This window comes from Dromaius novaehollandiae, chromosome 4, assembly GCF_036370855.1.
Source record: "Dromaius novaehollandiae isolate bDroNov1 chromosome 4, bDroNov1.hap1, whole genome shotgun sequence".
Taxonomy (NCBI): domain Eukaryota; kingdom Metazoa; phylum Chordata; class Aves; order Casuariiformes; family Dromaiidae; genus Dromaius; species Dromaius novaehollandiae.
Genome location: NC_088101.1, coordinates 5,894,058 through 5,906,659, shown reverse-complemented (window position 1 = coordinate 5,906,659; position 12,602 = coordinate 5,894,058). Strand labels below are relative to the sequence as shown.

Below are 12,602 nucleotides of genomic sequence, written 5' to 3'. Positions count from 1 at the left end.
ACACGGCGCGGCTCTCCCTGCAAAGACACCGGCATTCCCGCTTCCTGCCACGACATGCAGCATCGCAGCGCAGGGATGCCAGGCTGTCCCTGCTCCAGCTCCCACCGTCCCTGGCAGTCCCAGCTCGCCGTCCCACGTGCTGACGCCCTCCTACAAGCTGGAGCCCTGCTGCGAGCAGGCCTTGCCCTCTCCCTCAGCAGCAGCTCCCAGCGCCTGCTGCAAACTCCTTCCAGCACAGCGGCTGGTGGAGACCGCAGCTGCTGCCCTGGCATCCCTCTCAGGTCCCAGTGCCCCGGCTCTGCCTCCCCGCAACCTCCCAGCCTCAGCGCTGCAAGCCGTGAACAACACCCTGGGGCTTCTGCCTGCTGGGCCTCTCTTCCTGTGCCCCAGCCTCATGCCACAGGCCCTGGTGACCCTCTCCTGCCTGGCACTCCTTGCTGCTTCTGCCCAGCACCCCTCCCCATGCATTGCACTGTGGCCTTCTCCCTCTGGTGCTCCCCCCAACCCCGTCCCCTCTGGCACTAGGGACCCATCCAGCAGCCCCTGTGCCTGCACTCCCCATGCCCTCTGCTAGCACCGCCACCACCAGCTCTGTGCCCACTGCTACAGGGGCCCTCCCCAGGGCACTGCGTTCCCTCTCCATGACCCATCTGTGTCCTTCCTGGAGTGCTGCCACCCAGCACTGCCCCCCTATCTCCATCACTGCACCTCCTTCTCCAGTGCCCCCCCGCACTGCACCTCCTGCCCCTCTACCCCAGCACTGCAGCCCCTGCCCCCACGGTGCCTCCCACCACTGCACCCCCTGCACTCCAGCTCTGCACCCCCTGCCCCCCAGCACAGCACGCCCTGACCTCACTGCCTCCCGACACTGTCCCACTGCAAACCCTGTCCCTCCGCCCACCAGCACTGTCCCCCACTGCCCCCCCAGCCCCCAGCAGTGCCGCACTGCCCCCCAGCAGTGCCCCTCAGCACTGCGCCCCCCAGCACTGTACCCTGCCCAAGGGCCCCCCCACTTCTGCACCCCCGGCCTCCCCGGGGCGGTCACTCACCCCACAGCGCCCATCGCCGCCGTTGCCCTTCAGCCGCCGCCGCCGCCCGCAGTCGGCAGCCCCGCCGCCCCCCGCCGCGCAGAGCCCCGGGCAGGCGCACCCCCCCCGCCGCCCGCTCCACCCCGCCCGGCCGAGGACGGCGGTGGCGGCGGCAGCGCGGTGGGCGCCACCGGCTCGCCCGAGGGTGCACGGCCCGCCTGGCCTCGGGACTACACTGCCCACAATGCCCCGCGGCCAAAGGGCCACCGCCCCCGCCGCGCATGCGCGTCACCTCGGGTAACCTCCCGCTGCCGCGGCTCGGCGAGACAGGCCGGCCAGTGAGAAGGGGGGGCGAGGGATGGGTTTCCTCGGTGACGCATTAGGCGCGCACCCTGACTCGTAGCGTGTGCGCCGGAAGTGTGGGGCTCTGTGCGCGGTGAGTAGTGATGGCGGCCGGTGTTTGAGGAGGGTGTTCCGGGAGCTGGGGGTGGCTGCCTGGCAGGCGGGCGGTGTAGGGCGGCTCGCTCCGGCTCGCTCTTCCTGGCCGCTCTCGTTTGCAGCGGTTGCAGCTCCCAGGAACAGACGGGCTTGAGCTGAGGCGTCCTGCAGGGGTTTACGTTGTGGCTGCGCGACTACGGCGCTGCCCTATGGGGTTGTCTCTGAGGCGCTGGCTGGCTCTGGTGCTGCCCAGGCGGGCAGGTCTGCCTCGCCTAGGTTATCAGTCCGAAATCAAACGAGATTTTGCAGTGCTGGAGATCCCAAATAGCACGGCTTGCCCGGGGTTCCTGCTCTCCTGTTGGCAAGACGGTACAGCTGTGAAGTCCAACGGGTAGAAGAGAAAGTGAGGAGCCTCTGGGGGACAGCTGGGAAACCAAGGGGCAAGTTCTTACTGTTTCTCACCCATTATAGTTGTGAACATGTAACGTTTGGGTGCTAGAAGCAGGGGATTTTGTTGAGGTAAAGGCAGTCAAGCTTTTGGGGTGAAGTTTGGATCTACAAGGTAAGTGTGTGCTCTTCCAGTATGGTCTTGTTACTAAGGCAATAATAGCCTGATTCTGTTGGTAGGGGGAGCTGCATAGGGGACTGGTGGTGGTGGGGAAGCTGCATAGGGGACTGGTGGTGGTGGGGAAGCTGCATAGGGGACTGGTGGGGGGGAAGCAGAGTGAGTGACTCGTCTTCTGTAGAAACCATTTTATCCCCTCTCCCAGAGGGTTTCTGGATCACATTAGAATCAATCCAGGGAGTCCTCTCTCCAGTCCAAGTCCTCTGACTTGACTTGCTCACAGTTAGTAAGTCCTGTTCCGCTTCCCTGAAAGACCACCTCAGCAAGCAGTGATGTCAGGGTGGAAACTGCCCTGCAGTTTGGGACAGCATGCAGCCTCAGTTTAAATCTCTCCCAATTCCCCCTTGGAATGCCTTCCTGTTCCAGGGGTTGCTCTCCATTCTCTGAAACCCTGGGAATAGGCTGCCTCCACCTGGTGATCTCCTCTTTTTTGTTATCTGAGCGTGGCCAATTTGTAAGTGACTTCAACCACTGTCTGCTTATTCACCCGGAACCAGTAGGTGGCCCTAGCAATTCCGTATGGTTTTTTTTTGCCTTCTTGATGTGCTTACAGCACTGAGGTCCTGTGTGGGGTGTGCAGGCCTTGGGGAAACATTTGTGTGAGTCTTCCCCTTCCTGTTCTGAATCTGTATTCCTTTGACTTCCTTCACCATTCTGCGTATCCAACTGATGGTCTTTTTAAGCTAGTTAGTAGGTTCTTATGCTGTTCACAGAAAGCTGCAAATATATTTACTCCGAGGTACATTAATCTGATTATCAATGGCTGTGTTGACCAGAGATGGCAGTATACCTACTCTTGCATCCGAATCAGTGTTCTGCATAAAACCAAACTGAATCTTCTTTCTCCCAGAAGGGCTTTCAAAGGCTTTTCTCTCTTTGTCTTAATTTGTTTTATTCTTGTATACATCTGTATCTTGTAAAGCGCTTCCACAGTTTAGTGCAGGTAGCTCTGTAGATCTCCTTTCTTGTGCACAGAGTGTTAAAGTTCAGGGTGGTGATCTTGGATGGTGTTTTTTTTTTTCTGGCCTAAAAATGGAAAAAGTCGTAATAACTTGTCTCTATACAAACCACTGACTCTTTGTTCTCTTAGAAGAGTAACAGACATGTGAGAAAATGAATGAAATGGATTTGCTAACTACTACTCTGCAGAATAAATATCCTCAGTGGATGCTTGCACAGAACCAAGAGGGAGTACTGGATGATGAAAAGGTATGCTGTCACATTGGGAAAATATAGTCTGTTTTAGGCTGCACAATAAAACAATGTCGGCCTGTGCATATTTAGTTAAACCTGTGCCTCTGATATCTGTTGTTGGAATGTTTACAGCTGTTCTGTTCTATGAACTGTAATTATACTTAGGCACTTTTGAACAGTTTATTTCTGTTTTAACTAGCTTGTTTAACTGAAAGAAAAATCACTTTAAGAACATGTCATATATCAACCTAGCTCTCCTTTCTGTAGAAAGGTGTTAGTCACTAAGGTTCAAGATTGCCAGGAAGCACTAAGTATAGCAGAGCTCTTAGTGCATTGCCCACTCAGTATTTTCATCCATGCGTCTTGAAAGATTGGATATTTTTCATCCATGTAATTTGGAAGCTCAAAATTCAATGAAAATTTTAGTCTGACAGGGGAGTTTATCCTGGTAGGGCATTTTGAAATTCTGCAAATGAAGAAAGTCAGTATTTCAGAAGGTTTTGTTGGCTGGAAATATTGGAAGAATTAACTGGTCATCAGTATTCTGTCTAAATTTCTGGTGTTAACAGTTAATGTGTTCCTAAATGTATTTTTTCTCTGCATAAATGAGCAGTTTAAGTATAAAACTTTCCATTAAAAAAAAAAGCTGTAAGATCTGAAAGAGCGTTAACAATCAGAACACTAATTAAAGAAAGAAAAGCAGAAGATTCTCTTCAGCAGTTTTCATCTATAAAATGGGAAGAAAGAATTAGTAGCATGGAGATTAAAAAAGTCAGTTGAAAACAACATGATTTTCACTTGCTCTGGCACAACCTGAGTACTGTGGCACACTGCCTAAAAAACTATTTGCGGAGGGTTTTGATGAACTCTTCCTCATTAACCAGAGGAAACGATTCTTCGTGTAAACAGGAAATGGTCAGCATCTTTGCTTGTGGCTTCAGAATTTCCATTTTCCAGGCTGTTTATCACTTCTGAAACTGTGTTAATAAACTGTTATGTAAGGGGGCTGCTTTTGGTCGACAAGCTTTTTCTGTTCCTTAAAGAGTATGATAAATGTCACATATTAAGATTTATTACTGTCATCATAGCTTACTTGCATATTTGTTACCATCCTGAAGGTTTTGCATGCAGGTGAATATTTCCAGATGTTTTGCAGTTGGAGTAAATCCCTAAGTAAACTATGTTGGATAATTAGGCTTCTGGGAAAAAAACAGCACTGGCTGGAAAGTTCAATTTCACCTTCTCTTGTGTGCTTAAGCTTTAAAACTGTAAGCCAGAATTCAGTTGATGGAGAATATCAGTGCATTTGAATACTGCATGTGGTTTTAAATCCATGGATTTTACTTTGTGAAGTCTGTCATGCACTGAGATCTATCTGGCAGTGCTAAGTATGTAGTGAAATGGGCTGGCAGAAGCATGGGACCAAGGAAATAGATAACTGAGCTATGGCATACCCGGTAATGCCTTTGCTCGTAGCCCCGTCCTTTGCAACTGCAGCTTACCCACAGACATTGTAGCTCTTTACTTCTTCTGTGTTCTCTTCTTCAAATATTGTTGAGCTGCCCTTGGTTTACTTCTGTGTGTTGCACACGAAATGTGGTGTAAAAAGAACATTAATGAAGTTGCAGAGCTGAGTACCTAGAAGATGACAAATGACTTCATTGAGAATTACCTCAACTGTATTCTCGCAGAGCGATGCAGTTTATTTTGGAGGTCCTCAGTCACGTGAGCTACTGCTTTCAGTAGTTGAATTTGTACTGCAAATGAAGGTGCCTCAGAGGCTTATAACCTGACCAAATTTGAATGAATTTCACAAAGACCTTCAAAGGCCACTCACTCCTTGTCAAATTTCTGAGGTGGGGAGGTGCTACAGCATTTGAAATAGCACTGAGGGCTTTTAACACCATCAAAATTGCGCTTTTTCCCTAAGCTTGTCTTTTGAAACGAGTTGAATCCATTTGGCTGGGATATTCCAAAAGAGATAAATTGAGGTGCAAATTCAGTCTGCATACTTCCAGTCCAAGTATTTGGAGTTTAGCTAAGAAATCAAGGAGTAAACCCAAAGTTTCTGATAGGAAGCATTAGCCAATTGTTAGTTGGCAGTGGTACTAGCCCTGCATACAAAGTGTGGTTTTGCAACAAGGTTTTAGTAACAATGAGTCCCAGACTTGTTGGGGGTACGGCTTTGAGATAGTATTTAATGGTCGTAGTGGTGATGCACCTCTGTAGCAAGGGTACGTGTGGCCTAAAAGAGACCCTCTTCCAAATGTTGTTCGACAGAAGTCAAACGTTCACAGGAATGTTCTGGAGGATGGGCTGCCGTTCCTAGAGTTCTGCGGCTCCATTGTTTACAGCTACGATGCCAGTGACTGTTCCCTTCTCTCTGAAGATATCAGGTAATAGCTCTTTCTCTGTTTCCTTGGAGTGTGTTTTTTCCACCCTGAAAAGGACTTGGCTCTTCTCTCTTTCTGCTTCTCCTTGCTGATTTGCATTTTGTGTACCCAGAGGTCAGCCAGAGAAAGCCTCTGGTCATACTGGCTATCCTGTTATGTGTGGTAAAGCACAGTGGTTGCAAGCATGAAGGGAAGCTATTGCTCATGACAACCAGTTATCCCTGTGAGGGATATCCCTGACTCATCTGCAGTGAGTAGAATTTTCAAAATACATCTTTGTGTTGTGCTGTACAATTGTAGCTTTGCATTTGGACTTTTCCTGGGAGATACTGTGGTTGAACCTTGCACTTACTTTAAATGGAATCGTGCAGTACAAGCTCTGATGCAGTTTTGTCTTACATGGTAGAAATAGTTCCATGATTTTCAGTGATTTAACTAGGAAATATGAACTGTATTAAATCAAGAGTATGTGTGAATTCATAAGACTGGGGCCTGTATATTTGAAGAAATCCTAATTCATGATGCAAATGTATTTTTCTCTTTTTCTGGACAGCACAACTCATCTTTCTGGGAAAATTATTCAATTGTGAAATTTTCAGTGCAGTAGGATAAAGAGCAAACTTTCAAAAGGAGAAGGAATAGTTTATTTTCCCATGTATCTGGTTATTTCATGAGGCCTACCATCTGCATGCAGTAATATCTGTCAGAAATCAAACTGGTTTGAAAGGTTCTACGTAGCTTTTTGAAGAAGTAGGAATTCCACCTGCTGTACGATGTTGTATGCTGAGAACTGTCATAAAGTAATTTCTGTGTCCCATACATGCGAAAGGAAGAATGTACTGGCTGCAATTCTTGAGACATCTTTATGTATGATGACTTGAGTCTGATATTTTAAGTACTGATAGAAGGATAGTTAAATGTGAAGAATGTCAAATCTCTTTTTCAGGGGGAGTTTATCTGATGGGGCTGCTGTTGGATTTGACATCGAATGGCCGCCATTGTATACTAAAGGAAAAATGGCAAAAGTAGCTGTAATCCAAATATGTGTAACTGAGGAAAAATGTTACTTGTTTCACATCTCTTCAATGTCAGGTACTGTACTTCCTCTATTCTTACCAGTCTGGGCATGAGTTAGTTACCACATTGCATGTTATTTTATCTGAGCTTTGGCCTTGAGCAGTAACAAATATTTCACAATACCTCGGATAGAAAAAAATATTCATCTTCTCCCTCCTCTCACTTGTAATACAGGAATTTATTCATGATGTCTTACATATGCCTGTCAGGAGGATCATAGCCCAACTCATGCACTGTATGCTAGCATACAGCTTTTTGGGTTCTGAACAGTAATTTTCCTTGAGAGTTTCTTGCTGGAAAAAAGAGTACCTGAATACAGCTGCTTTTTTTTTTTTAATTAATTGCATGTTCCTTTGACGAGTCTTTGTCTTTTTGTGCCGAAATAAACAGTGAACCTAAATTTCGATGGCTGTGCTTCTTTTTAATTTGGCTTGAATAACAAAAACTGTCAAAAATGGCCATTGTGCTGTTTGTTCCTAATACCTGCATTTTGTGACATTGGTTTTCACAAAGAACTCTGAGTACCTCGTGTGATGTAGCCATGGGGAAGGTGGGGGGGGGGGGGGGGCGGGCGGTGCCCAACAGATTCTGAACTCATTATGGATGTGAATAACAGTTTCCAAATAGGAATGGGGGTAAACCCATGCAATTTTATAACCTTTGGTTTGAATGTTAGATTGAAAGGATGCCTGTGAGATGTCTCTGATTTCCCTGGGGTGTGTATGCTGAAGTATAATAGTGATAGTTTAAATGGTGGTGTTCAATCCTTTGTCATTTATAGCAAATGGGGTGGAAAACTTAATTGCTGGAGGCTATTCAATCTGGGAGGCAGAAAGGTATGAGCGCACAAAAGAGACTTGAGGAAAGGAAGCTAAGGAAAGAAGAGATACAAAGAGCAGAAATGCTTTTTATTCTGAAGGTGAAGTTATTTGTCTATTTGTTGATGCTGGATATGGTTGTATGTGAGCTGCTGCTAAGTGTGTTACAGCCAAAGATGGTGTTTCTGTCTGGATTGTTTTCGAAAGCTTCCATTCATGGCAGTGGGAGATGCACTTTGAACAGACAGAGGTAGAAACCTTGTACCATGAACCACAGCCAATTTCTGATTATTCAGAATGTTTGACTTACAGGACTGTTAATGTTGGCAGATCTAGTCAAATGGACAGGGCTTACCATATTTTGTTGCAAAAATAAATATATTTTTAATATTGTTCTTAATGTGATGAGTTTATATAAAGTGCGAAAACTTTTTTCTCTTCTACCTACAGAGAGAAGTATTTAATTTTTTTTAGCAAAATTCTTTGTAATTTTCTTAGTTGCTGTTTTCCTTTAAAAACTTAAAGTGGACTGTTTCTCAGACTGTAGCCTCTCTGTAGTATTGAACTTGGACCTTTGTAGTTTGTATAGTATTTTTTTCTTAGATGACATGGCAGAAATGGAGCAGAAGTTCCCCACTGTGAAGTTCCCATCCTTGAAGGTTTTCATGATGACATTCTTAGATAGGTGAAAAGCCCTTGTTCAGGAAGTTAGTTGCATATGTTATATGCCTTAATTCAGCTCCTCCATATACATCTCCTTTTCAGAAGGTCCTTCAGAGTCTGTTATGGTTGAGGCACTATGGCAGTATCATACTTAAGAAGGTCTGCATTTTGCAGCCACAGACTAACACAGTTTTATCTTTGGAATAGTGGTTTTCTAACTTTTGGGTTTGGACCTGCAACTTCACAGTCCACAGTACAGCTGATTCCCATTATAGTTTTGTAAGCCTGTACAGAGTATCAATGGAAGCCATAAAAGCGTGGAGATTATTGTGTAAAATAGAATCAGTGATGCAATGTGATTGCTGGTATATATAAATGTTTATTACGTTGTGAAAAGGTGAAATCTGAAGTCAAAACCAACCTAGACCCGAAGTGCTTTGTATTTGTGAAATACTGCGCATTCATAGGTACTGGAATTACCCTTGGGACTAATTCAGGATATCCAGCTGTGGGTTCCTGAAGATGTATGTTTAAATAAGAAGCTGTGAATTTTAAATGCTGACAAAATCGTGGGGGGAGGGAGGGGGAATAGCAGCTTTCATTTTGGTATCAAGTACCTGTGGCTGTTTCTTCTAGAAAATGAGATTTAAAAGCTGTGTGCTTTTATTCAGTCTCGAGAACCTCAAAATGCTTTTTGATCTGGGATTGCCATGAGATCAATTGGGGCTGATTATTATCTTTTTGATTGGCTTATCTGGGCAAGGTGAAGGATCTGGTTTTCTAATTGTGTGTTTTAAATGTACTGTTTTTGGACCAGCCTGGTGCTAGCACTGGATATGTACCACAAAGTCTGTTCTCCTGATAGTTCCCTAGACTTATGGTATAAAGTGTTTTCACTGATCACAGAAGGGCAATAATTGGGAATGATTATCATGTGGAAAATAGTAAAACAATATTGCATTTGGTTTCATGTACATCCAATTCTGTATATTAAAATGTTTTTTGTCCTAGAGGTATTGTCTTTTTGTCATCTGGTTTGATGATGAGTTAGACAAATGACATAGAAGTCTAAAGAAAACTTTCCTTGCTTTTAGACACAAAATGAATGTGCATATTTTCAGTATTTCTTTTCTACTTGTCTATATTGCAACCCACAGTTGTTCCAGGCACTCCAGAGTACAAACTGAATCATATAAACATCACAACTTTTTTTACTTTTTTGTTTTGTCACTTCCATAAGAATATCTGTCATCTTTCAGTGTATAGTTTCTAAAGTTTGGGCTTAATCTATTTTAGGTTTTCCCAAGGGACTCAAAAGACTGCTCGAGGATGAAACAATTAAAAAGGTTGGCGTAGGAATTGAGGGAGATCAATGGAAGCTGATGAGTGACTTTGAAATCAAACTGAAGAGCTTTGTGGAGCTGGCTGACCTTGCTAATGAGAAAGTAAAACTTGAACCTTTTTATTCTGGGAGGGCTACTTGTTATTGTGCTGTGCAAAAGGCTTGCTATCAGAACTGAACTCCTATGAGCACAAGGAAGCTTCATGTTCTGTAGAATAATTCAGAGAAATATTAAAAGTTATTGGGGGGAGGTGGGGAAGCTTGAGTTTCCAAAGAACTCTCAAGAAAGTCTGCAGAATTAAATACTCCATTACAGTGAGCCAGGTTTTTAATAGAACTTTCCTCCTCCTCTCAGATCTGCTCACCTTTTTCATTTAGAAGGTACAGCATTTTTAACTCAGCTGCAGATGTATTTCTTATACTTTTTAGTGACTGCACTGTATCAAGTCAGGGTTCTGGTTTTAATGCCATACCTTTCCCAGCAGTGGCTGAACCTTTAGAATTAGATGAAAGAAATGCTGCAGAGGCAATGAATTGCTGATGCCTTCTGAAGGGAGTCCCCCTTTCTGCTATTGCTTACCTGGTACGGGAAGTCTGGTCTTCCAACAAGTCCCCCATACAGGGGTGTTAGTCAGATGATCTAGAGACATAGAAATGTCTTCCTTTCTGTGACTCCTAAGTATGTGGTATGTCTTCTCATGTGGGGGGAGGCTTCCATGGTCTGGCTATCTAATGTTTAGAAGCTGTATTACATTTTTGCATGTCTACCTAATGTTTAGAAGGTGTATTACATTTTGCGTGTCCTGAATTTCAATGTAGTTACATCTCCGTGCCTGTTTATTAGGGAAGGGGGCAAAAAGCTCATTACCTTCCAAATCATCCTTATTGTTCATATTTCTATTGTTTCCCTCAAAGCTTTTCTGCCTTTTGCACATGCAGAATTTTTGCTTACTTGCACTCAATCTCTCAGTAACCTCCCTTTTCCTCGGTGGGTTTTTTTTTTTTGTGGATAATAGTACCAGTCTTATTTTCGTGGTAGAGAACAGATTTATGCAGAGGAATAGTATTTCTCATACCTTCCTCTGTTACATGCTTCATATATCATGTATAATTAAACCATGGTGGAAGACAGGGATGTGAGCTATCTTCAACATTCAGGGCAGCGCTCCCAAACTACTGAGCTACCTCGAAGTTTAAATTTTCAGTGGACTGTGAGCTATAAAAATGAAATTTATTTGCTCAAATAGTAAAGAAGCTGTTTTTTTCCAGACCTGGAGTTCCCGGAATTCACCCCTCCTTTTTTGTTTTGTTTTTGTTTTTCCTACTGTCCAAATCCATTTTTTTTATGAAGATGAGCAGTGTCATCTCTGATAGCAACTTCAAATTCTCTTGCTAAAGGGAGAACAGACCATCAATACACTTAAAAGTGAAGCTTGAAAATGAAGAATAGGTTTATATATAATGGCAAGTGTGGGGGAATCGGGGAGGGGATGGCCCTAAAATCAGCAGTTAGCAGGTTTTTGACAGCAGATTTTGGAGTGTGGACTCATGATGCCACACTGCTTCATTAGGCTTGACAGATGTCCGTGTTTTGCAAATACTCTCAAGTTAGAATGGTGGAGGACCACGCTTGTGAGTCTCGTATCCCTGGAGTCTGAAGGAAAGTTTCTCAAACTGTCTGTATGAAAGGCAATTAGGACAACAGGCTGTAGCAACTGCGAATGACAACTTATGATTAGAAAAGCAACAGAAAACAGCAGTGTAGTGGGGTGATTTCTAGAGTCTTCCAATGAACTGTTCCACAGTAGGCTGAATAACTGTTAGCATGGTATGCAATTGCATGCTTTACACCTTGCACTTGGTTTCTCAAACGTGCAAATGATAACAAAACAGTAATTGCAAACATTAACATTCCTGTGTGTTTTATCAAATTCTTTGGTTTTGATACAGAGTGGGTTTTTTATTATTAAAAAATGTAGACAGTTGGAAAATGCTGGAGGAAGGAAGGTTTTGTATTTGTCTCTTGCTTTTGTTTTATCTACCCTGAGAGTACATTATACAGATGCTTCTTTTTTTGGTAGTGTGACAATACCATCTCATTGTGTATGTGCTGATCTGGCCCTAATACAGTCTTTCCAGCTTGACAACACAGAGATGTCCTACAAGAATACAGTTTTAGGGCAGTAAAGTAGAGATTTCCAGTGGCCACACTACTTCTTAATATGGTAAGAGCAGATATAGGCCTGAAGAGCAGTCACTCTGAGGAACTAGTTTGTACTGACTAATGCAGGGCTCTCTGTCCGTAATGAATATACTTTGCCACTTTTAGGAATACATTTTGCTAAGCACAGTTGCTTTCCCCTTTAAACAAGTCTTCTTTGTTCCAGCTGAAGTGTAAGGAGATATGGAGTCTAAATGGTCTGGTAAAACACCTTTTTGGCAAGCAACTTCTGAAAGATAAGTCTGTCCGCTGCAGTAACTGGGAAGAATTTCCATTGAATGAAAAGCAGAAATTGTATGCAGCCACAGATGCTTATGTATGTACAAAAAGATCGCCATTCCTTCCTTATTTACAAATTCCTTTACTGATGTGCTGTTTGCTGCTGTTTTATTGCCTTTCTGCTACAAAACATAGTGAACATATGAAGACTATGGTCTACCGTGGGTGTGGGGTGTTTGAAAGTGGAAATGCCACCAAACAGGCGGCTGTCCAATCCCTTTTCTGCCTTAAATGGCATTTTAGACTGTGGTGTTAATCCAGAGCTGTCATAAGATCTTTGTTGAAGATGTTACCACTTGTACTTGATTCAATGATCTGTCTCGTTTGCTGAAATGACTTGAATAGGGTATTGTGTGGACATTTGGGGTATAAAATTGAACATAGCTTGGAAAAAAGAAATCTCATACCACAATAACCCTGAGCCTACAATGAGGTCCTCTTTTCTTATTGTTGTACGGTGTTGCAAGATTTGCCTTTTTAGTGAGGTCTGTTCACAAACCAAATCTCCTGGAGGTTCTGCTGTC

At 44.1% G+C, this 12,602-nt stretch overlaps 2 protein-coding genes across 15 annotated transcripts in view; one reads left to right on the top strand and one right to left on the bottom strand.

Annotated features, from left to right (window-relative positions):
* Positions 1-1,392, bottom strand: part of PURG (purine rich element binding protein G) — a 31,019-nt gene extending 29,627 nt beyond the window's left edge. Inside the window, exon 1 of one of the 2 annotated variants that reach the window (XM_026116340.2) lies at positions 1,050-1,392. The gene's annotated coding sequence lies outside the window, so the exon portion shown is untranslated. The remainder of the gene's footprint in view (positions 1-1,049) is intronic. The other variant, XM_026116337.2, reaches the window with a different exon arrangement.
* WRN (WRN RecQ like helicase) overlaps positions 1,362-12,602 on the top strand; it is a 48,797-nt gene continuing 37,556 nt past the window's right edge. For 8 of the 13 annotated variants that reach the window (XM_064510285.1, XM_064510283.1, XM_064510284.1 and 5 more), the window contains exons 1-6: positions 1,431-1,906; positions 3,182-3,300; positions 5,566-5,681; positions 6,625-6,770; positions 9,533-9,681; positions 11,966-12,115. In XM_064510285.1, the coding sequence (XP_064366355.1) occupies positions 3,205-3,300; positions 5,566-5,681; positions 6,625-6,770; positions 9,533-9,681; positions 11,966-12,115 (657 nt within the window). In that variant the 5' untranslated portion in view covers positions 1,431-1,906; positions 3,182-3,204. Of the gene's footprint in view, positions 2,029-3,181; positions 3,301-5,565; positions 5,682-6,624; positions 6,771-9,532; positions 9,682-11,965; positions 12,116-12,602 lie in introns of those variants that run through there. The other 5 variants (XM_064510281.1, XM_026116342.2, XM_064510282.1 and 2 more) reach the window with 5 other exon arrangements.